This window comes from Microtus pennsylvanicus, chromosome 15, assembly GCF_037038515.1.
Source record: "Microtus pennsylvanicus isolate mMicPen1 chromosome 15, mMicPen1.hap1, whole genome shotgun sequence".
Taxonomy (NCBI): domain Eukaryota; kingdom Metazoa; phylum Chordata; class Mammalia; order Rodentia; family Cricetidae; genus Microtus; species Microtus pennsylvanicus.
The window spans coordinates 20,147,119-20,172,137 of NC_134593.1; the positions used below are offsets into that span (position 1 = coordinate 20,147,119).

The window sequence follows — 25,019 nt, forward strand, 5'->3', positions numbered from 1 at the left end:
GTAGAGGCAGGCAGATCTCTTGTGAGTTCTAGACCAGCCTGGTCTACAGAGTGGGTTCCAGGATAGCCTGAGGAGTCACAGAATAGCCCACACTGGTATTCAACCTGTGATCTTCCTGAGTGTTTGGACTACAGACATACACCACACTGGGCTTTAACATCCCTTCACTCTTTCTATTTTGTAGCCACCCATTATCTGCTGCTACCCAGCCTGAAGACAGGCTGACACTCTAGTTGTTCACATTCCCTTAAGCTTATCGCTAAGAAACTACCATGTCTTCAAGGGGGAAGACAATCCAAAATTTTCATTAATGTATTTTTTTTTCATTTTGACAGCAGCAAGGATTAAGCCTCCCACGCACACATGCAAATGAGCAAGTGCTCTTTCACTGAGCTATGTCCCAAGTCCAATAACTCTATAATATTAGAGATAACAAAAAGCTTTGCTCCAAGATAGGATAGGACAATTAACAACGCAAAGCTTTTCAGAGATGCAACCAGAGCTTAATCCTAATCCTCTCCCCTAGTCTGGTACTTTTCCCTCTAAAGTCATATACCTGGAAATATAGTGTGACATAAACCTCCACATCAAAAGCCATGTATGCTTAAAATTCTTCTGTAACTGAAAAAGGCACGGTATACCAGCATTGTTTTTTTTTATATATACTCAAATACTGAAAAGGTTTTGAAAAACAATTATGTGGGATCCAAAAAAATTCTTTATAATTATTTTCCTTGCTCCTACTCTGAAATACTAGATGAGAGGAGAAAAGTTATTCAATTCACTAGAAATCCAGAGTTTGATCTCTTCTCAAAAATTCTTACCCAGAATTAATTTTATGGTTGTAGCTGCTACTCCCTGAAACAAACAGATAAAATCGAATGACCAATGACAATAGCTTCCTTCTAGACCCCACCTTCAGAAACTAACATGCTTCTAATAAGATTAATTATGTGTTTTCTAGCAACAAACACAAACATTTCTTCTAGGGCAATGGTTCTGATAAAACAAGCTGTGTATAATTTGATTAAAAAGAGAATAAAATGTAAACAAGTATTAGTTATAACAAAGTTAAGGGCAGGTGTGGAGGGTATGGGGGGGTGCTATTCCGAGGGGAACCCTAGACTGAGAACTAGCTCATCATGATCACTGGTTGGTATTCCTGCTGCTGTCTCGTTTCCTGGGCTCCACACACTGAAGAACCAATGAAAGGCAGCACCTGAAAGCAAGAGGTTCTGAAGATAAGAAATTAAAGGTAAATACGGAAACAGCTATCTGAAGCATCTAGTCACTCAAATGAGTATCAGAAATTTTCAAGAATGACATTTTTCTGCTAAAACAACTGGTTTAATAGCAAAAATTAAAACAAATAGGTAAAAGTGCCTTAAGCAATCTTTACTAAAGAAGAAAAATATACTGCATTATATAATCTACTACAAGAATCATCCTGATTCACACTTGCTACTTTCAAGTGCTTGTCTAGAGCTGCTCCTTCACCCAATCCTCCAAATCTTTCCTTCTTTTTAGAGCTCTACAATCAGTGACGGCCTCTTAAAGAGAGGTGGAAAGCAGGAAAGAAATACCTCATTTACCCCGGAGAACAAAACTATCCACCTTACCTGAACTTGTTCCTCCTAGAGTGAAGCCAGTGGAAGGCTTAGCTCCGAAGAGTCCTGTTCCAAAACCACTGGTAGAAGCAGATGTAGATGCCGGGGTGGCAGAGCTCCCGAGAGTTCCAAAGTTGAGTCCCACAGAGGGTGTGCTTGTTTATAAAAAACAAAACAAAACAAAAAGGCTATGAAGGCTAGTATTTACTTTGGAAAAAATAAAAAAAAAAAAAAACAACTGCTTAGAATTGTTTTATCTCATAACATCTTGATCCAAAAGATATTAAAAAGAATATTCCTAACAAGTTCAAATACCTCCCTTTTCTCCTTAAAAACAAGCCAAATCTAAAGTTAATCTTAAATAATACAATATGGAAACACACCTGAACCTGTTAGCTCTTTAGGAGTCTAAAGCAAAGGAATCACAACTTCACGGCTGGACCACAGAGTGAGTGCAAGGTCAGTCCGGGCAGCTTAATGAGACCACGTCTTAAGAAAACTGTGTGGCTTGAGGTACTATGCAGCAGGGAGCACGTGACCCTTCCACTTCACTACTTCAGCAATGAGGACTGGATTGTAAGACAATCAGCAGCAGGGTCACAAACATGTGGCTCTGAAGTTTTTAATCTGAACCCTAGAATACTTGAAATTGCCAGAAATGATTGTTTTTTCCTTTGAACTACCTAAATACAGTTCACACTTAAGTACAACAGTTCAACAGCTGCTCACATAGCTGTTGTGAGAACACACATGTGGAAAGACACACAGTCCAATATTCTAGGTCTCTCCACTGCTACCCCATCACTGCTATAGTAAGTACCATGTCCTCTGTCAAGATTGTATTCACAGAAGAAACTGGACAGACTTCTGGAAACCTGAATAAAGAACAGATGGTAAAAACAGGGAATGGGAAGTTCAAAACTTCTTAATTGTTCATAGCAAGCCTCAGAGGCCCGTGTTTGCTATCCATGGGGGGAGGGGGTTATGAAAATAAAAAGTTTCAACAATCTGACACCTTGAAAATCATGTAGGAAATTAATAGATTATATATAAAACACATAAAACACAATCGGAAATTTTATGTAGTGATATTTCATTTGCATTTTAATAAATAAAGCTGGCCTGAAGTTCAGAGAGTAAAACAGCCATACAGACCAGGCAGTGGTGGCACACACCTTTAATCCCAGTAGCCGCACTAGTTAATCATAGAGGCTGGGAGATGGTGGCACACGCTTTTAATCCCAGCACTAAAGAGGAATGAATATAAGACAGGAAAAGACAGGTCTCAGCTCAGTCTCATTCTGAAGATTTGTGGAGGTGGGACCGCCATTTCGGTCTGAGGTAGAGGAGGTAAGAGACAGCGGCTGACTGCTTTGCTTTTCGGATCTTCAGGTTGAACCCCAATACCTGTCTCTGGGTTTTATTATTCATGCTACAATCTTACTACTCACGTTATATATTCATTACTTCTAATTCTGCCCTTTCAGAAAACCAAAATCATGCCAAGCGTGCTAACATGCTTGCAAACAGTTATTCAGGAAGCTGAGAATTAAAGAATTACAAGTTTGAGGCTAGCCTAGGCAACTCAGAGAGTCTCAAAAGTTGCCAAATCAAGGCCTATCAGAGCTACAGAGAGTGAGTTCAAGGTCAACCTGGATATCTCAGATTACCATGAAATAAAAAAGGATGTTGGGGATACAGTTCAGTAATGGAGCACATGGGTAACACCTTCAGCTGAATGCAGAATACTTGTTTGAAAACCCTAAAAAGAGGCAGGGAGTGGAGCCTCAGGAGTGGAGGCTCACCTACCAAGCACAAAGCCTCAGGTGCAACCAACCCCCAAGACAGCTCCTACTCAACGAAAATACTATTGGCTAGCTAAATTAAGACAATCACAGTCCTGGTCAGAATATTAATCACTCCAAGTTACTGAAGTCCAGAAACCATCAATCCCAGTCAGTTGAGTCATTCAGCTTTCAGCACACTTTTAGGAGCCCAAGGGGGAAAGCTGCAATTCAATACGGAAGCTGAAGTAGCAGATGAATTCTAATGAGTGGTTCGCAGTGACAGAGGAGCTTCTTGAAGAGCTGGAACTCGGGATTGAGTTCAGTAGCAGGAGCACTCCATTTTGCTGGTCGTCCACCGGCTCGAAACCAGTATTTGTAAAACATACTATTGACTACAATTAAAACCAAGTAGAGCTAGAGAGATGGGGCAGTGTAAAAAAAGCAAGGTAAAGTGCTTCTTGTCTCAGCACCCGCACAAGATGACTTAACACAGCCTCTGATCTGTAGCAAGCACGGTCTGACTTACACACTTACACTTACACACACACACACACATTAAATTTAAAACGTGGGAGCTCAACAGTGGGCATTAACTCCAGGCCTGGGGAGAATCTGACACTCTCTTCTGGCCCCTGAGGGCAATGTACATGCATGGTGCACAGAAGCAGGCAAAACATACACACATACATACACACACACACAATAAACAATAACAATAAGAAAGAACTAAGTGAGATACACCATTAAAAAGACAAACCTAAAGCCAATTAATCAAACAAGAAAAAAGTGAAAGTTTAAAAAAAAAGACAATATAGCATACAGTGGGTTGTGTCCGGACAGCACACAGGTAGTACAAGAAGGCATATCTGATAGTACTGTTCTTTTTGATCTTCTGTATCTAATATGGGATGGGGAAAAAATGAGCTTTCTTGGGATATTAAGTCCCTAGCCATTTTAGTCTACATCCGCATTATCATTATGCTTCAGGTGATACCCCGTCCTTCAAGTACACAGCTCCTGATTTTATCAAAGACTTGCATTTTAACCTGTAGCTCCTTCATTGAAATGGCCGTCTGAAATCCCTAGCTATGCATCTGTCACTTGACCTGAATATATTACACAAACTGATGAATGTACTACTTAAGCTTGTAGTGAAAGGAAACAATAATGTTGATGGTTATAATACAAGATTCTTTAGGATGTTATGCATACGGTACAAAATTACTACTAATAAGTGCTATAAAGGCTTAAAAAGACTGGATTGGTTCCTCTGTGGCACAAAGACTTGAAAATCTCGTGAAACAAAAATAATCACAAATTCAAAATGCACCGTAATCGTAAACACTAATGAAATCTTATCAAGGGAAAATGTTTACTTAGCCCCTCCTATTTTTCTACTCCGAAAAGCCAGCAACAAGCTGTCATTCATTCGACACCCGTTTCACTCCTGAGACCGAGGTGTCGCGAAGGCGTAGGCGCGATGCCAGGCCGCCTCCCGCAGTCGGGCCTCCGCGCGGCTGGGGACCGCAGAGCCCTGGCATCACAGGTCCCCAACCCCGCCGTCGCCGGCCCGCTGCGGGGTTGGCAGGGCAGCCAGGCAGCCTGGAGGCAGAGCTCGACAAGCCGAGCCACGCGGGGAAGCAACAGGCCATTGAAGACTTGTTAACACGGTTACCTAGACGTGCCGGTCCCAAAGGAGAACCCGCTGCCCGTGCCGGTCCCTCCGGGGGCGACGGTGGTGGAGCCCAGCGCTCCGGACCCAAAGGAGAACCCCGTGGACATGGCGGCCCTGGGCGCGACGCCGTCAACAACGCTGGAGACCTGGGACGCTTCTGTCCCCTCACTGCCGCGCCACGACCTGCAGCATCGCCGTGGCCCAGTAGGAACCAGGCGGGAAGTTCAACCCCTGCAGCTGCGCGGCGAGACCGGAGGAGGCGGAGCCACATGCGCGCCGCCGTCCGCGCGCGCCGAAAGAACCGGAAGCGCACCCTCCACGCAAGGAACCCTGGGACAGGATTGGAGGTGGTGCTAGCGTCTGGCTGCCCGGCTGGGCGCCCCGCCTACTCTCTTGAAGAGATAAACACCGGAGTGCCGACTGCTCAAGAGATTCTCGCGGTACTTTGTGCCTCACTTCCTGAATAAAGACCCCCAAGGGCTGTTTCTTTACGGAGAATTGGAAAGGATCTTGGTCATCCCCTCATATTTCCTTCAAGGGGATATCTGGGTTTCGTTGGGTGTCATTGCACCCCATATAAAAGGGTGTGTGTTTTCTGATGGTCCGGAAACCCACGGGTTTTAATTCACACACGCTTCCGGCCAGATCCTCTCCCGATGCTCCCACACTCGTGCACGGTGTGCCTCCGGAGGGGCTCTCGAGCGGCGTTGCACTCCCTGTCTCCGCTGCCACTCTGGGGGTGTGGCGTTTGCCATTCTTGGGGACCATCCCGAGTGGCTGCTTCATGGTCGCGTGGTTTTCCCACACCTTAGGCTATTTACTGGAGGAACTGCAAAGTGGAAAATACAACAACAGAAACGTACTGTCTAAGAGAATGTTCGGGGACCTGGTGTAACGTGAGCACCAAGGAAAGCTTCCTAGAGGTGGTCTAGAGGCGCCGCCATCATGAAGTGGCTCTTAGCTCTCCATCGGAAGTTGGGGAAGTTGGCGTGTTGTTCCTGCAAATGCTTTGCCTACCTGCAGGGTCACGTTCAACCAAGTTGATCCCATCCCATCCCTCAGATTTATTCAAAAGCACAATCTACCATGGTCGTGCTCTGAACAAAAGCTCACAGGCCTCTAGATCTAGCATTCAGTGCCCTCTATATGACAAATTCTTGAAACTTCCTTTCTTACAACTCAACCGTGATTTAGCCCTTCTTTTGTGTTGGGCATTGCGACCTGCAGTGGACTGAATTAGGGCATCATCCAAATCCATAGTATAATCCTATCCTGTCCCCCAAATACTTATTGTAAGGGTATATAGGCTAAGGATACACCAAAACCAAGATACCAGCACAAACATTTATTTGTCCTAGTGGGACAGAGGACAGGAAACAAGAGACAAAGACAATAAGGAGGACAAGGGAGAAGGGAAAAGGCATAAGGGAGAGGGGCAGGAATATTTGTTCTGGAGTGGGACAAAGAACTGGCTCTGAACAGAGAGGAGACAGCATGGCCCATAGAAAAATGGCGGTTTATTAAGGTAAAAGGGGAAACACCGGGTTAGGATGAGCTGTTTAATTTTAATTTTAATTGGACATGTTAATTAGATGAGCCAACCAGGGCTTTGATTGCTGGACTTCAGTACTTTGATAACTAGACCTTGGTGGTCAGCCTTAGAAGGAGGAAGTGACCAGATAAGGAAACAGACTTTACGGCTAGCTTTCCAAATGTAATAATATAAGGGTTTTTAGCAAGGCAGAGGGAGAGAAGGGCAAGGCGAGCCAGAGCCACGTGCTCCAGTGGGCTAGTGTCCCTTCACTTACAATGTTAACGCACTGTTCCTCATCATTTCCCTTTGGTAGGTGATTAAAGTTAGATGACATCAGAAGGTGTGTTTTGCGTATGATGAGATTAGTACCCTCTAAGATTACAGAGCTCTCCACCTTGGGAGGGGCTTTCCGAAAGGTAGGAGTAAGACCATTTGCAGGAACTCAGTCTGTGGGCACCTTGATCTTAGTCTTTCAAACTCCAAAGCAGTGAGAAGCAAGTATTTTACCACTCTGGTATATTGCATTTGTAAGAACACATTTAGTTACAGTAGCCCAAGCATACTAACATACCATCTATGCCTTGAAAAAGGGGTCCCATAGACTACTAAAACAAAAAGGGCTATTGCCATTTTCTCATGGTTACTCACCAGAACTAGTGGTAAGACCCTGTCGGAGAAGATATCACACACACACACACACACACACACACACACACACACACACACACACACTTAGATCACAGAATATGAAGGGATAAAGCAGGTACTGACCTGAAAATTTCCTCCCTGCCGGCTAGTGTACATAGTGCCCAGAAGGTGCTTTGGAGTCTACTAAGTGAGAAAAATCAACAGTTTCTCAGCAGTGAACCGTGCAAGCTACAAGAACTAACCTGGTAAGATACCTCTATTGGTGCAGTAGTGGCATGAAGGATATAGGGTAACCAGTCCCCTTTTGCTTGAATTTGACATGCAATCCATAGATGGAACTCATGCCTGGCACTGTAAAACTGGCCAAGAACCCATGGTTGGCCAAGAGGATAATCTGATATTATGTTGCTAACCAGGCATAGTATCAGAACAAACTGCCTTCTAATGCCTAGTTGTATATTCAAAGATTAGTGCAGCACTCGATCCTCATCAGAGAGGCTTAATTTTGCAGCAGACAGAAATTAGCATAGACCCGCAGCTAGCAGAGTGGAGAAAATGAGTGGTGTTGGAATGCATACTCCTAAATAAGATATTTATATTATCCCACACACACACACACACACGTAGCTCAGAGAACATCTTAAAAGAAGATAAAAGATGGGTTTAGGAAGGTTGCCTTCTAGAGAGGTAAGATCCATTACACTCAGTGGATATGGTTAGCCACACAAGACCTACACAAGATCAAGCAGCCAAAATGCCGGTGCAGGTGAGAGAAGGGCTCGTGAAGTCCTGCTCCTAGCTAGGGAGCTTTGGCAGTTGATAATTTCTGGGGTAGAAGGGTCTGTTTTCTTCAGAGAGGCGCCCTCTATAAGAGCACCCGTGCTCCAGTGTGTGGTCTACACATGCACACAAGGAAAGTGCTGATGGGACTCACTGAACTGTGAAAAGACGCTGTAAAGTTGGGGGGAGCATGTGGTGGTGGAGGATGTCGAAGGAGTTGAACGTGGAATGGGGGTAGTATGACCTAAACACGTTATCTACATGTATGAAATTATCAAAGAATGAATAAAAATTTATGTTAGAGGAAAAGTAAATAGCACTTGAAACAAAAGTGATAATAGAAATGATTTTTTTTAAAGAAAAGGGATGTGAACTGGTACAGGGAAAAATCATAGCTGCTGAAATGGAGAAAACAAATAGTTATTATGTGTTTAAATTCTAGAGAACATCATAGCTAGAGGGTAGGGGAGTGGGACAGCTGTCTTAAATTGAGAATATTTCCTTTTGACTGAAAAAAAAACTTTAAAGATGAGTCCAAATTTTTATAGAAAGATAGTCTCTTAATTCTCAAATGTACTCTTTCCAAAGCTTGAAGATACCAACATAAAATTAGCAAGAGCAACATGTCTGGCATTTAGGACACATGAAGTCAGTGGGAAGGGTTGATTATGTTAAAATATAGTAGAGACAAACAAGTTCATGGTTAGAAAAACTGGCTGTGGGCATATTGGAACAGTTGTTGTGGAATATTAGTTTAAGATGTGCTACTTTCTTTTGTGCTGTGGAATATTTGTTTAAATGATGCAAAGATGTGTTGCATTCTTTTATCTACATTTGTTTAACTCTGTGAAGCTGAGTTGCGTTGCCTGTCTAAAACACCTGACTGGTCTAATAAAGAGCTGACTGGCCAGGATCTAGGCAGGAGAAAGGATTGGCAAGACTGACAGGCAGAAAGAATACATAGGAGAAATCTGGGGAAAAGAAAGGGAAGATCAAGAAAAGGAAAAGGAGAGGAAGTCGCCAGGGACCAGCCACACAGCCACACAGTCAGCCATGGGGTAAGAAGGAAAGAAAAAGATATAAATAAAGAAAGTTAAAAAGCCCAGGGGCAAACTGTAGTTAAAGAGAAATAGAATAATTTAAGTTAGAAAAGCTGGCTAGAAACAAGTCAAGCCAAGGCCGTGCATTCATAAGTAGAGATAAGTCTTCATGTATTTCTTTGTGAGCTGGGTGGCAGGCCCCCCAAAAGAAAACAAACAAACAAAAAACAACTACACTCAGTAATCTGTAAATCTATAACTTTAAAATTCAAAGTTTACTAAAAATTTCAACCTAACTCGAATAAAAGGTTTTGCAGAAGGAGAAGGAAAAGAAATAGAAAAAGAAGAAAAGCTGTGCTCTCAGATGAGCCCTCCAAGTTAACAAGAAAATTATTCTTTCAACTTAATAAAATTTTCATATATTCTTGTTTGGTGTATGGCGAAGTCCAGTTATTCTACAGTGATAAGTTGCCCCATATTCCACAGAGACTCAGGGCATAGACAAAAAACAACCTGGAATGTTTGATCAGAGGTATTACCTATGGCATGCTACCAGGAACAACAAACTTAAAAAGTCCTGTCTCTGTTGACACTTCCCATTCGTAGTAGTTCTGCTCCGGCAGCAGGTGGTGTCAGGAGGTGCTGGAGTGTGTAGTGTGTAAAGATACACCATGTGAAGCGGGCACGACATCTACACACTTGTGGAGACGTCACTCCCTGTACTGAGCTAAGACTTCAGTGTGCAGCTGTGTTGTGCTCATAACCGCCCTCAGCCTGTTCCTGAAAGTAAGCCCAATGAATTTGTTGGCTGCCCAAACTAGACTTGGGTGGGGTGTGTCCTTTGTGCTCTACCTAGAGAGTGGCGTTCGTTCATAGCTCCCTAGGTCAAGGTCACACAGAACCTAGTCTGGTGTAAGCAATAAGGCCTTCTCCAAGGATGGTCTAAGTACACATATTTCTATTGTCTTTTATTTTCTTATACATATCTAGCATATTATTTTAGTAAGCTAAGCCTGATCGTTATATAATCTCTTTTTGTCATCATGTTGCTCCTACTTCAAGATCTTTTCCTCCTATGATACTTTGCTGTGGTTTTAATTTAAATTCCTTAGGAGATTAATTATAAGAATTATTTGAGGCTCATTACAAACGCTGGTGTAGGAGGTCCTCCTGTATTTGTGTTGCTTTCATTGGTTATTAAAGAAACTGCCTTGGCCTAGTTGATAGCGTGGAACTCAGGTAGGAGGAGAAGACAGAACAGAATTCTGGGAAGGAGGACAGTGAGGCAGACACCATGGTTTTCCTACCCGAGACTGACGCTGGTTAGAATCTTTCCCAGTAAACCATGACCTTGTGGTAATACACAAATTATTAGAAATAGGTTAAAGCAAGATGTGAGAGTTAGCCAACAAGAGGCTAGAGATAATGGGCCAGGCAGTAATTTTTTATATAAATATATTTTCTATTTATTTATTTAGTTAGTTACTTAGTTATTATGTATACAATATTCCGCTGTGTGTATGTCTGCAGGTCAGAAGAGGGCACCAGACCCCATTACAGATGGTTGTGAGCCACCATGTGGTTGCCGGGAATTAAACTCAGGACCTTTGGAAAAGCAGGCAATGCTCTTAACCACTGAGCCATCTCTCCAGCCCTGCCAGGCAGTAATTTAATGAATACAATTTCTGTGTGGTTATTTTGGGGGTTAAGCTAGCCAGGCAGAGGGACACAGCCCGCTCCTCCTGTTACAGAATGGTGCCGGGTGTAAGCTAGCCGGGTGGCCAGGACGAAAAGCAGGCCCGCTCTCTCTCCTACTACAAGAGGCATTTTCTACCAGGAAGGATTTGTGTTTGCTACAATAAGGTCTTGAGGTGCAATTAACCCCGGCCCATTTAAACTCCATTTACCTCTAAAGAACTTGATTTTCAGTTCTTGGGTAACTGGAAATGAATCCAGGATGTAAATCTGTCTCGTGACATTGTCATGTTGTAATGTCAGGCATTTCCCTGTCTCAGTGCCCAGGTAGATTTCCTTCTTCAGGGCATTGCATTGTCTGAGTGTCTCTCTGACTATGGCTTTATGTAGGTGGCTCTCCCATTAGATTCCCGTCTAAATTGGGCCCTGCACTCGGGCTTTTAACTGGGCGTGCTGGGAGAGTATCGAAACAGTCAACTGGCCTGACTGAATTGGTCTTCCTGCGGCATCAACGTCAGTGTCCTGCTCGCCTCTGAGGACACACACATCCCTTCAGATGTCTATATACACGTTCTTACTATCTCACCAGTTACTCAGTGCTTCATGGAATTTGAGTTTCTGTTTTCCATTACTTGAGCTTTGTTTTAAGCAGAATGATTTTCTGGCTTCTCATATTACCAATAGATGGAACTTTAATAGGGGTTTTGAAAAGCAAGTCAATATAGAATGTTTTATAAGAACACAGGCTTTGGAGTCAGGCTGTCTGGCTTTCTGCCATGACTCTTGGCTTTTTCTACTCTGTCATATCAGACAACTTACTTCATTGTATTTCAGCTTTGTCATCTTTGAAATAAGAGATGTCACAGCACTTGCCCTATAACACTGAAATGATACTTAGTGTCCTTTCTGTCACCTAATTTTTTTAAAAAGTTTATTTATTTATTATGTAGTATATAGTGTTTTATCTGCACATATGCCTGCAGGCCAGAAGAGGGCACCAGATCTCATGACAGATGGTTGTGAGCCATCATGTGGTTGCTGGGAATTGAACCTAGGACCTATGGAAAGTTAGCCAGTGCTCTTAACCTCTGAGCCATCTCTCCAGCCCTCCTGTCACCTTATAATCACAGCAGACATTAGCTAACATCAGGATTACTGCCTGATCATTTGGAAGAGAGAGAATGGGAACTGTCATGAAATAAGAGGGGGAGGGGGGTGAAAAGCAGATAAGAGATTGAATCAAAACGACATGAAAGTTCCCTTGTAGGAGTCTTGCTATGTGTTATGCAGTGGAATTTGCCTTTCTGTACTCTTCTCATTTCCATTCTTTGCAGAGCAGTGTGTGTGTGTGTGTGTGTGTGTGTGTGTGTGTGTGTGTGTGTGCACGCGCCACAGGACATGTATAGAGGTTCTGGGGATTGAACTCGGATTGTTAAATTTTTGTTGCAAGTGCTTTCCACATTGAGCCACCTAAAAGTACCACTTTCTAACTACGAATGTGAAGCTGCTGAGTTAGAAGTCTTGAAGGGCATGGAGCAGCCTTCTCCACCTCTCCACTGGTGCCCTCTAGGGCAGGAAGGAGGACTTTGTTGTGTGGGCTTCTCTGGCACACTGCAGCTGGCTTGGATCCACTAGATGTCAGTGGTATTATGTTCAAACCCCCAGCCAAGACAACAAAAACACCTTCAGATTTTACCTCCCATGGAAAGAAAACACTCCTAAATGGTGTCAGAGGAATTACAAAAGTTGCCCGTGGCTCTGCTTGTAACCCCTACAAACTATTTTATGGTCTCGTTGAATTTGCTGTACTGTGGCTAGCTTTTTGTTCCTGTAGAAATACATCATCGCCGGTTGAGAGAGAGTTTATGTGTATGAAATGTGTGTGTGTGGGGGGGGGATGCATACACAGAGGCCAGAGGCAGGCATCAGGTGACCACCTCTATCACTTTTACCTTGTTCCTCTGAGGTAAGATTTATCACTGGACTTGAAGGTGGTGCTTTTCAGTGAGGCTGGTGGTCAGCAGACCTTGGCTATCCTGTCTTCATCTGCCCTCAGCTTTTGGTTTACCACATCTGACTTTGATGTGGGTGCTGAAAGCTGAGTTCTGCTTTACAGCGGCGAGTGCTTTTATCTGCTAAGCCACCAATCACCTCTCCAGCCCCAGCCCACCCCCCACTCTCTCATTCCCCCACTACACATCCCCCCTGCCCATCCTCCACAGGGTCAGTTTTTTGTTTTTTGGTTTATTTTTTGTTTTTGTTTTTTTGATTTTCGAGACAGGGTTTCTCCATAGCTTTTGGAGAACTAGCTCTTGTAGACCAGGCTGGCCTCGAGCTCACAGAGATCCGCCTGCTCTGCCTCCCGAGTGCTGGGATTAAAGGCGTGCGTCACCACTGCCCGGCTCCCAGGGTCAGTTTTAATGGATGTCTACCCTAACGTTTGAATGAATGCACTGCAGTTATGAGGAAATGAGGAATTGGTTTCAAATAAAACTACAGTGTCTTATTTCTTTGAAGTAAATCCTAGGGGTAGTAGAATTGCTTCTCAAACTGAAATGCAAGTGTTTTGGACCAACTGGCTGGGTCCCTTAAATTGATCTGTGCAGACAGATTTTTCTCTGGGCGGCCAACTCACAAAAAAACATGGAGACTTATTAATTATGAAAGCTTGGCCTATGACTTAGGCTTGTCCTGTTAGTTCTTATAACTTAAATTAACCCATTTATATTAATTTACATTTTGCCTCACGTCTTTTTACCTCTTTTGCATTTCCTGTTTTCATGTCCTCTGGCAGCTCTCTTCGGCCTAGATTTATTCTCTCTCTCTCTCTCTCTCTCTCTCTCTCTCTCTCTCTCTCTCTGCCCTCTGCTGCCTGGAAGTACCACCTAACCTCCTGCCCTTTTGACCATTCAGCTCTTTATTAAATCAATCAGAAGGCGCCTTGGCAAAGACACATCTTCACAGTGTACAAAAAGGTTATTTCACCATAGACCTGTGCAGATCTTGGAGTGAGCAGGAACAAGCTGGTCTTCTGACAGCCTGGGTAGCCCTCAGTGTCTGATAGCTGAGCACAACTTGGTGAAAGCCTCCACAGGCAGGTTCCACTAAGAGTTAAGTTTCCATGCAGGCTTCAGGTACTGGCATGCAAAGCTGTGTAATTGTCACAGTTCTGGGATGAGCCTAGAAGTAGGGCCCCTTAGCCCCAAAGCCACAGAGAAACCCTATCTCAAAAAAATATATTATACATTTATGTATGCTGGTGTTTTGCCTGCATGTATGTGTGTACCCACATGCCTGTGAGGGTCAGAAGAGGGTATTAAATCCCTAGGAACTGGAGTGAGAGATGGTTGTGAGCTGCCATGTGGGTGCTGGGAATTGAACCAGGGTCCTCTGGAACAGCAACCAGTTCTCTTAATTGCTGAGCTACCTTTCCGGCCCCATTTAATTTATTTTTAACTGTTTGAGGAACTCTTTCTCTGGGGAGACATAAACAAATGTCTGCCTCTTCTTTACAGGACACCACCAACAAACCCGAGTGTGATTCCACCAAAGTCTAACCTGACAAACCAGTTAGCGAATTACAGAGCATGGACGACCCCAATGCTGCTTCTCATGTTCCCAGCAGCTCTCGCCTCCTACTTCCCCAGATGCACAGATGAAGTCCCTCTGTCAGTGAACCTTCACACACTACATATTCCAGCATGTTTGGAGACTTGAGACCATGTGCAATTGGGGCAGAAACATACGACAAATGACAACGGGAAGTACTGGAGGGACTGGCTGGAATCTCATGGGCCCATGACCCTCCTCGCTCCTTCCTCCATTGAGGGCTTGTCAACAGGCCTGAGCGTGCAAGCATCACAGCTGCCCTGATGAAGATGTTAGCTCTTAAGCTCAGAGGATGCTGCCCGCAGCAGCACTGACTTACTGCACTATCAATGTCCACATAGCAATCAATGCATTTTAAAGGGAGATGACGATGGTGAAATGAAGAACGGGAAAGGAGAAGAAAAGATAATGCTGAATTCAGCATCTGGGCATTTGCCCAATGATGTGCTAGCGACTTTTAAAAAGGGATTTTAAAAAGTCTGCATAGAAAATGGCAGTGTTAACGGCGCGGGGGGGGGGTGTACAAATCAGACATTTGCTGAACATATTTTTGTTTGCTCTTTACAGTCTCACTGTGTGGGTCAGGGTGGCCTGAGACTTAAAGAAAATCACCTGCCTCTGCCTTTGGAGCGCTGGGATTAAAGGCATGCCCCAATACACCTGAGCATAAATTGTTTCTTAAAATAATTCTTTTGGATACATTTGTTGTAACTACTTATTAAGAACTCAAAGAGAGATGGGTATGTTTTTCTAACACAGCTCAAACAAAAGATACACTAATTTGACAGTACTAAAGAACAATAACAGGAAAATATGATAGTTTTTGCCTTCTGTCGTTAAATCACTGTTTCTGTAAGAGCAGAACATTTTGTACAAACGGTGAAAACACTTCAGTTCCTAACATATAGAGATGAAATCTGAGCAGGGGCACTGCACCCGTGGTTACTGGCATGAACGAAGTCCACAAAGAGAAGTAATGCCAGAAACAATTGTATCCTTCGAATTCACTGCATATTTGGTTTTTAATTAAGTTTTGGTCAGCTAATCCCCACCCATGCACAGTTTTTTTGTTTTGTTTTGTTATGTTTTTTAGAGACAGGGTTTCTCTGTGTTGCTTTGGCACAGTTTTAAAAGCATTGGTTTAATTGAAGAGTCTTTTGCAGAAGGCAGCCAGAGGAGCAAGGGTCTACAACTATTAGGAAGTTAAACTGTTTATCCCCAGCTACCTTTGCTTATTTACGGGAAAGCAAAACATCAGGAAAGTTTCCAATACAAACTTCACTGATAAACCATCTCTCCAGCCCTGAAAAAAATGTCTTTCAAATAAAAAAAAAAGGCATTCATGTAGCATCTTAAGTCAAAGCACAGACGTGCCTACAAACCTCTAAGCGTTATATCCTAACTCTTGGCAACAGAGATCAAATAAAATGTACTCAGATTTAATACTAATAACCATAATAGATTTTAATAGTTCATTACACCAGCCCAGTGCCCCGTGGGTTTCTAAATGTGATTTAAACTGGCATGGTAATGGAGTTCAGAAACACCCAGTCTCTCCCTCACTGGCCAATTCATTTCGGACAGATCTTCAAAACTAGAAATGTCTTCTAGCCCCTTAGGGACCCAGCTTTGTTGGTCTTTGACTGGCTGAACAAGGGTCGGCCTTGGCAATGTCAGTCCTCCACCAGGGAGGGCGCTGTAAAATCTGCCACGGGTGCGACCCTGCCAGCGCCCATCTCTGTTGGAGACGCTCTGCTCGCAGCCAGGATCCCCTCGGTGGTTGGGGTTTGCGGAAGTGTTTCTAGGCGACAGCGCTCGCGGACGACGCCTGCGCAGTGGTCGCCGCCGGCGAGCTGGCTGACGCTGGCGGGTTGAGGGAGTTCCTGCCGGTGGCTGTCACCGCCCCGTTTCTCTCCCGATGGTGCGCTCCTGAAGCCTGCTGCCTGCGGGCGTCGCCCCGTGATGGAGCACATCCGGACGACCAAGGTAGCCGGCGGAGATCCTCGCGGCCGCCGGGGCCCATCCGGCGGAGGCGGGCGGGCAGTTTAGGCGTGCGGGGCCTCAGCTGCGGGCCGGCAGTTTGGGGGTGCGGAGGCCGTGAGGACGGCGCAGGCGCCTTGGCGGAGGTGCTTGGGGAGTCGACGGACGGTGGCAGCCCAGGGAGCTCCACTCTCTTGGGCAAGATCGGGGCTGCTTTTTACTTTGGGGTTTCGGCCGATCGCCGACTGGCTCGCCCCAGGCCGGGTGGCTCCTGCATCATGTGCCGGATGAACTGGCCATACTCTAGCTTACGTACCTCGCCCGCTCATTCGGGGTGCTAATGTTAGAGCATCCAAGCCCGCTCACTTTTCCAGTCCGCCAGTCACTTAGATCTGGTACTTCTGTGCTTCCAACTTTAGGCATTGTCCTAAGTGTCGGGAGCCAGCTTGACAGCAGTTATGCAGAAGGGGAAAGGCTGTGTCATATTGTAAAAGGTCCATGGAATTTCCCCGTAACTGAGCTTGTCAAGTCCGTGCTTCATTTTTCTGTGTGAAAGAAATTTAGAGAATGAACGATTTTTAAAAATGATTTTTGTTTTAAGTTTGAAAGCTGAAATGACACCGGACTGTTACCAACAATGTGTTAGCCAAACTCCAGCTTCATAAGGGACCAAAGCAGAAACGGAGATCAATAGGTTTGAATATCATTTTAAGATGGGAAAATTAGCTCTCCTGGCTTTGCCAAAGCCATACCAGTCACTTGCTACCTGTCCTAAAGGTCTTAAAGTTACCGGTCATTTGGGAACAAGCTGAATTATCTTCACTGTTCTGCAAAACATTTCGCAGCTCTCTATGTTGTGGATAACATAACACGGACTGTTGTTAGGACTTATTTTGGAGTTTGCCTAACCAGTTTATAGTAAAATTGGAAATGCTGAAAATTCAATCCTTTTCCAAGACTTTTTTTTTCTTTAAGGAGAAGGAAAATAAAATAATTGGGGAGGTTAAGTTGCTGACATTTAAAATTTGAAACGGGAGGGTGATTAGATACCCAGTAGAAGGCTCTAAGGTAGGGAAGGGATCAGTGGGCATGAGAACCAGTTCTTGTCCCTGTCATAGGGCTCTAGCAGCTGTTGGCGCAGAAACTGCCTTCTACTCTTTGAACCTCATTGCAGCTCTCATTTGCTTGCTGCTATGAATCACACACACACACACACACACACACACACACACACGCACACACACACAGTGAAAGCACACTGAATCCACTGAGCAGAACACGCCCTATCCCTAAGTGAATGGCGAGAGTCAACACTGGTGAAAAAATCTCAATGATTCGCTTTATTATTTAAGAAATGGCCTCCTTCAGCTTATGATTGATAAATATCTCTGGCTTTGGGGTGTGTGTGTGTGTGTGTGTGTGTGTGTGTGTGTGTGTGTGTAACTGGAGCTTTTATGATCTTGAAGACTGTTCTTGATTAAGCCTGACTTTTCATGGCTGGCCCATGCTGGCGTTAGGTAGGCTGCTTTTGCTGGTGTTTGGAAAAGGGTCCTTTAAGGTCTTTTTAAAAGCTAAGAGCTTTTCGGCTGGTTTCCTACTGAAGTTGCTTCTCAGGGGAGCTCCTTTGTGACTGTGTGTGATTGTTGTGGCATCCAGTCACTTCTCTGGAATAATCTTAAGTGGGTGTATGTGGACTACAGTGGAACAGAGGTTTGCTAGGTACTAGTGTGTACACACTTGACTGACACTAGGCAGACCACAGCAAGATCAACACGAATCTCGCCATGTAGCCTGATACTGTGTATATATCATATAGACCATACCATTACCGTAAGTCCTTGTTTGGAAAAAGAGCATATTCTTACACGATTGCTTTAAACATAGCCAACATTTTTGTTTTTGTTATGTGTATTTTTCATCTAGACATATTTAATTTGCTACAAAAAAATTGTATTTCAAAGCTGGAAATAGATTGCTGTTTTCAACTCTGCTGCGTAGTTTAGTTAGCATGGTCTGAAATTGTTTGTAGAGCCGTCAAGATAGCTCAGTGGGAAAAGGCGCCTGCCCCCAAACCTGATAACCTGAACTGGTTCTCCAGAACCCACGTGGTGGAAGGAGAGAACCGATGTCTGAAAGTGGCCCTTTGACCTCCACACATGGCCTGTGCTTGCCCACCCTGCCCCACCCCAAGGAAAAGTAATAAACATTTTTAATTGGCTATAATGCTGTATGACTGTTTAGTGATGTTTTATGTTGTTTAACAGCTGTTTTTGAAAAGTTATAGTTACCTTTTGTTGGTAATTATATCAGTGGACACAGTTATGTAATATTGTCATAATTCCCCAATGTTGACATTTCACAAATATGTTAATTCATTAGATATTATGACTGTGGTGGTTCCTTTTAATTATCAACATGCCACAGTATAGAATCACTTGGGGAGGGAGGCCCAATGAGGGACTGCCTGGATCATGTTGGCCTGGGAACATGCTTGTTCCAGTGAGGGATTGCCTGGGTCACGTTGGCCTGGGAACACGCATATCCCGATGAGGGACTGCCTGGATCGCACTGGCTTGAGAACATGAGGGACTGCCTAGATCATGTTGGCTTGAGAACATGCTTGTGAGAGGTTTTGTTTTTTCCTAATTGATTTTTTTTCTTAATTGGGTTGGGGTAGAGGTCCATCCTGATGTGGGTAGCAGCATTTTGTGGTCTGGGTTCTGAATGTATAAAGTAGAGAAAGTAAGGGGACAGCTTTCGTGCATTTATTTTCTCTCTGCTCTTGACTCTCAAGCCCCTGCTCCTGTGACTTCCCGACAATGGTGGGTTGTGACCTGGAATTTTAAGTCAAGTCAACCCTTGCTTTATGCCAGAGTATTTTATCACAGTGACAGAAATGGAACTAGGACAGTCACTGATTTAAGAATGGACGCTGGCAGTGGTTTTAGAATCTCCATTTGTAGAGAAGGAAGACATTGGTGAGTATGGACGACCTGCCAGGTTAGCCACATACAGTACGGCGGTCAGAGTTTAAACTGATGCCTCATTTCAAAAGCTAGGTGTGCTTTTCCCAGAATGAATAGTTTTAATAAAATTGTTAAATTAGTATTCACTTAGGAAATAATGGCTAAAAGGATTTCCTTTTTAAATTTATAATAAGTAGTAGTTTTATATTCTTGTTTTTTCATCATTTAGAGTTATTATTTGCTTTGTGGTCTGCTTTAGAGATTAGTTTTTTAGCTGAGTACTAATTAAATAATTTACTAGCTCCAAAATTCAGTGTTAAGTATCTTGCCCTATTTTCGTCACATTTGCCTCGAAACAGTGTCTCTCACTGAACCAGAAGCTCAACCTTTCAGACAGGCTGGCTGAGCTCCTTTGGTCTCCTGTCTGGCTCCCCTAAGGCTGGGGCCACAGTCACGCATGACCGTGCAACTTTTTAAGTGGGTGCTGGAAATTCAAACTGATGTGGGATGTCTTGTATATGTGTTGCTTTTATTGGTTGATGAATAAAGCTGTTTTAGCCAATGGCTTAGCAGAGCAAGGCCAGGCAGGAAATCTGAACAGAGATGTAGAGAAAGAGTAGGCGGAATCAGGGAGACATCATGTAGCTGCTGAAGAAGTCAGACGCTGGACTCTCACCAATAAGCCATAGCCTCATGCCGATACACACAGGTAAAGAGAAATGGGTTAATTTAAGATGTAAGAGTTAGTAAGAAGCCTGAGCTAACAGGCTAAGCAGTGTTGTAATTAATATAGTTTTTGTGTTATTTTTCGGGTCTGGGTTGGCAACAAAAGAGCAGTCTGTTTACAAAATGGTGCCCACATGGGGCTCGAACCGACAACCCTGAGACTAAGAGTCTTGTGCTCAGTTACTTGTGCTTGCAGAACAATTGCTCTTACCCACTGAGCTATCTACCCAGCCGTGCAACCTTAAGTTTCTTTTTATTAGATTTATTTTTTATTTTAGTTTTGTGGCACCATCCAATTGCACTTTATTACTGGTGCTGTACCGATGCTAATTATGTGACAGCCACACCTATTTACCAAATGAAGAAGTCAAGGCTGGCCGAAGGAAACACAGTGAACCTTAATGGAAGGCTTAGATCTAGAATCCCGATTAGCAAGTACCTTCCTCTGCAAGTCTCAGCTAGAGGCTCCAGATTGGGAAATGACTACTGGCAGGGATGAGGGGCAATCCGGAATGTGATTAGTTAACACCTCCTGGAAACGTAAAAAAATCAATCTAATAAAATGTTTTTTTGAGAACCTCATACATAAGTACTGTATTTGTTTACATAAGCTTTGCCCTTCCCTCCAACTTCTTTCATCCCCCTCCAATTCCTCCTTTGCCCCATACTCCCAAATTCATGGCCTTCCTAAATATAGTGTGGGGGTCACAGGAGAGAGTAGAAGGAGAGAGGGGAGCAGAGAAAAATGTATAGCACAGTAAAAAAAATAGATTTATTTCTTTTACGTGTGAATGCTTGCCCACGTATATATTTGTGCACCATGTGTATGCTTGGTGCCCAAGGAGGCCAAGAGGGTTGGATTCCTTGGAACTGGAGTTACTGATGGTTGTGAAATGTCATGTGGGTAATGGGCACTGACCCTGGGTCATCTATAAGAGCAACAATGCCCTTACCCATGGCCCATCTCTCTAGTCCCCAGTTGTGTTTAAAGATTTATTTTTATGTGTGTGAGTGCTTTGCCTGCATAGGTGTATGTGTTCCACGCGCATGCCTGGTGCCCACAGAGGTCATGTCTTTGAACGGGAGTTAGGGATGAGTGTGGGCAACTGTGTGAGTGCTGGGAACCAAAGCCTAGGTCCTCTGTAGGGGCCACAAGTGCTCTTAACCCCCAAGCCAGTTCTCCAGCCCCTGAGATCTTAGATTTTGAGACACATTTGAACATTTGCCCCAAGCAGGACACCATTTTGTCTGTCTTTAGTGCTATCCCATGTTACAGGTGAGAAACCTGCAGTTTGTCAGATTAACTCATCCTGTATCAGCTGACTGAGAATTATTGGCTCACTGGTTGCTGATAGGAGCTGGGTTCTGCCAGCCAGGTCTTTCTTACAAGGCCTCTCTCATCACCACAGTCACCTGCGTAACAGAATAGTTACCCGGTGAAGAGGTTAGACGGTGGGGGCAGGGCAGCTGAGTAGGGGTGGAGACCGAGAGATGTATGAGAGCAGCTAGGCAGTGAGGTTGTTGAGTGAGGGGAGAGGCTGAGGGAGAGAAGCAGTGTGGATCTCTGTAATCATGGAGAGTGTGTAAGAGTACCCTTTGAGACTCCGTAGAAAAGAGGAGTGTTAGGGTCCAGGGGCCCGCAGACAGGTGCATGCCAAAGTCAGGGCGCTGAGGTGGAGGAGCCACCTCACCTGTGAGTGAGATGGCCGGAGAGCTCCATCCTTGCCCTAACTCCCTTCTTTGTGCCCCTCTCTGCCGTCTGCTCCGGCCAGGCACTGTCCTACACACTAGGAAACAAGGCCGATGGCAGCGAACTGCACAGACAAAAGCTGCTCTGAGAAAATGTATTTTGAATCAGGAAAGACAACAATAAATAGAATTGATGGATCGGGTCTACGCTGCGATAGGTGGTGGAAAATGTGGGAGAGCAAATGAAGCAAGCAGGGACTCTGGAGGTTACCAGGGCGCTGTGGGATGGACAACAGAAATCAGTCGGAAGGGGGAGGTGGGGGGCAGGCAGCAGAGGCAGCAACGTTTCCCTTTGCCAGCCTTGTAGCTAAGAACTAGTTAGTGAGGAAGCCAGAGCGGGATCAGTAAAGGAGGTTTCTATAGAGTGTTAAAATTGGGGGAGGGCAAGCTACTGTAAAACCTTTTTAACTTTTTAAAGTTTTGTGTGTGAGAGAGAGAGGGAGAGACAGACAGGGACATGCGCGCTGCAGTGTATGTATAGAAGTCAAAGGACAACTTTCAGGAGATGTCTCTTCTACCCTTCTCTTCATCCTTGAGTCCTGAGATTTGAACTCTGGTCATCAGGCTTGGCAGCAAGTGACTTTACCCATGGAGCCACCTCTATAAACCTTCGCTTTCTCTCTGAGATAGGAAGTTCTGTGCTCAACACTGCAGAAGAGCAAGTGAAATAGAACTGAAAAGTCCCCACTGGACTTATGATCCGAGACTGCTCTTTCCTGTCTTATGAAGTCTGTAATTGCTTTACTGGTAATTTTCGCTGCCAGATGTCCTAGCAACTGAGGACACAGAATCGAAGAGGCGGTGCCTCACTTAATGTCTGCTGCATACACACCAGTGTAATGTCCTCTTCCTTTCCTACAGCTAGTTCTGCATAGGATGTCTGTGGAACAGTCTGAATGTCTTAGGAGCGGTCTGGCTGGAGGGAGGAAGCCGAGTCCTCCCAGTAGCTAACTGTGGTCTGTGCACCGAGCCATCGCCCACAGTGTAGCATAGCTAAGAGTAGCCACAGTTCTTGGTTGCAGAAGTTTGGTCGAAGGAGGCCCTTGGTCCCTTCCCCTCGCAGAGAAGGAAGAACAGGGTCTGAACTTCTTATACTATAATTTTCTGTTTGTGATGGCCTGTGTTTTTATCTCCAGTGTCAGCTAAGTTTAAATTTCTCCTCTAGGCCCTTAGCCTGTAGTTGGCAACAGTTCAGTTAAGTAACGTGGCTGGCACTTATCACCTCTGGACAAAGTGACCACACCTTCCAGTTTCTTTCTCCTTGCCCCATTACTTTTTCATTCTTTTGCCTTTACCTTTTCCCCACTTACTTTTTGCTTTCTAAGGGTCCTGACGCTGTTTTTATGATGCTTCAGTGGTAGTGACCTAAAATAGTTGTAGTTGCTTCCAAAACAGGTACCTTTAGGCACCCGAAAGAAGAGCTGGGTACTTCCTCGCAGGGCAGGGAAATGGAAAGGAGTATCTGGGCCCTAGTCTGGCTTGTCATTTGTATGCTGATGATTATAGCAGAGAAAATGGTGCACTTCTGTCTTTTGGAGGCTGATTTGCAGCAAAGGACAGAATGATGAGTGTGTTTCCCACAAACCACTCTTATATTCTCTATAACTTTAAGCAGAAAGTAAATGTTTTGGCTTAACTTCAGAGTAAATGTCTCCATTTGTAACATCTGTATGCCATGATGCTGTAGAACCTGCTGGTTATGTCATTATTTTCACCGTTGTAGTCCCTGGTCTGAACGTAACCTGGCCCTTACTAAGGTAGCGATTAACTCCATCATCAACTGTTCTCAAGACTGGCTGTTCTCTGACTCGCTTTCCCTTCTCGGTGCCCATTCTGACAAACTGAAAGGAGACACTAATGAATAAACAGGGTTCTTCAGTTTCTCCTTCCTGACATCAGTTTTGCTGTTAGACCAGAATTATTAGACTCTCTGCTCTGCTTACTTCAGGCCCGATTGTCGCCCTCATCCACACCTGCAGTTCCTTAGTCTCTGATGGTTACTCCGCCCGGCCCAGCATTTCCCCTCCCTGTTGACACTGGGGCACTTAAAAGCCGGTTTGTGTTCCTCCATCAGATACAACACTGCTGTGGCTCCTCCATCGACAGTTCTGTTTGCTCTACATTATAGCCTAATTAATTAAGTACTAAATTTGCTTTTTAAAAACAAATTATTTTGTGTGTGGGGAGGGTAGGATGAGGAATATGTGCTGTGGTACACATTTGCCATGGCACGTGTGTGAAGGTCAAAGAACAACTTGTGCCAGTTCGCTCCTTCCACCACGTGTGGGCCTAGGAATTGGCTTCAGCTGGGCATGTCTGGAGAGATGCAAGCACCTTTACTTGCCGGCCCCTGAATTTGCTCCTTAAACACCATGTACACTTTTCCTTTCTCTTTTTGAGCTTAGATAGGTAAAACGAGGACATGCAGGCCACAGGCTGCCTTACCAGATAACTGTTGTAATTTTGCAAAGGTTTCTTTCATTTATTTTATTGCCTCTATTTGTAGGACACCCAGGGTATAATACTTGGCATTCACTATATAACCTGTTCCTCCCTTAGTAATAGTTGCTTTTGTGTTCCAGGCTAGGGAATGAGACCCAGATGGGTTAGCCTTGAGTTCATAGCCAATAGATTTTTACTGAGAGACCCATTAAGTACCCTTTCTTTAATACTGTGTATCTATGCACATGTTCAGGGACATATGTCTGTGTGTATGTTTAAAGAATTACTTACTATGTATACAGTGTTCTGCCTGCATGTCTGCCTGCAGGCCAGAAGAGGGCACCAGATTTCATTATGGATGGTTGTGCGCCACCATATGGTTACTGGGAATTGAACTCAGGACCTCTGGAAGAGCAGCCAGTGCTCTTAACCACTGAGCAATCTCTTCAGCTCCCCTAGCAGTGGTGGGAGGCGTATTGCCCCAGCCCAGTGGTGCCCGGCCTGGTGGAGCTGCCCCAGCTGAGAGAGACTTTGGGATCACTGTGGCTGTAGTGGCTGCTCCGGAATTGCCATCAGCCAGACGGCTGCTGTGGCTGTCTTGTACAATGACTATCTTTGCTAGGGCATTTTCCAGATTATTGCTATCATATTTGTGCTGTGTCCATGCCAGTTGCAAATGAGAATTTGGGTGATTGCTCAGGTAGCCAATTGTCTCCGTCATATACTGCTTGCTTTGGAAGCTGCAGGGTTATACTTCCTGCCTGCTGAAGTAATATTATCT

The 25,019-nt window shown here is 44.4% G+C and overlaps 2 protein-coding genes across 4 annotated transcripts in view; one reads left to right on the plus strand and one right to left on the minus strand.

Moving 5' to 3' along the window:
- Nup58 (nucleoporin 58) overlaps nt 1–5,330 on the minus strand; it is a 32,645-nt gene extending 27,315 nt beyond the window's left edge. Inside the window, exons 1-2 of one of the 2 annotated variants that reach the window (XM_075950054.1) lie at nt 5,070–5,330; nt 1,620–1,762 (exon numbers count right to left, since the gene is read on the minus strand). In XM_075950054.1, the coding sequence (XP_075806169.1) occupies nt 1,620–1,762; nt 5,070–5,176 (250 nt within the window). In that variant the 5' untranslated portion in view covers nt 5,177–5,330. The remainder of the gene's footprint in view (nt 1–1,619; nt 1,763–5,069) is intronic. The other variant, XM_075950055.1, reaches the window with a different exon arrangement.
- A 10,880-nt stretch (nt 5,331–16,210) lies between these two features.
- The window catches only part of Mtmr6 (myotubularin related protein 6), a 39,459-nt gene continuing 30,650 nt past the window's right edge, over nt 16,211–25,019 (plus strand). For both annotated transcript variants that reach the window (XM_075950329.1, XM_075950327.1), the window contains exon 1: nt 16,211–16,361. In XM_075950329.1, the coding sequence (XP_075806444.1) occupies nt 16,338–16,361 (24 nt within the window). In that variant the 5' untranslated portion in view covers nt 16,211–16,337. The remainder of the gene's footprint in view (nt 16,362–25,019) is intronic.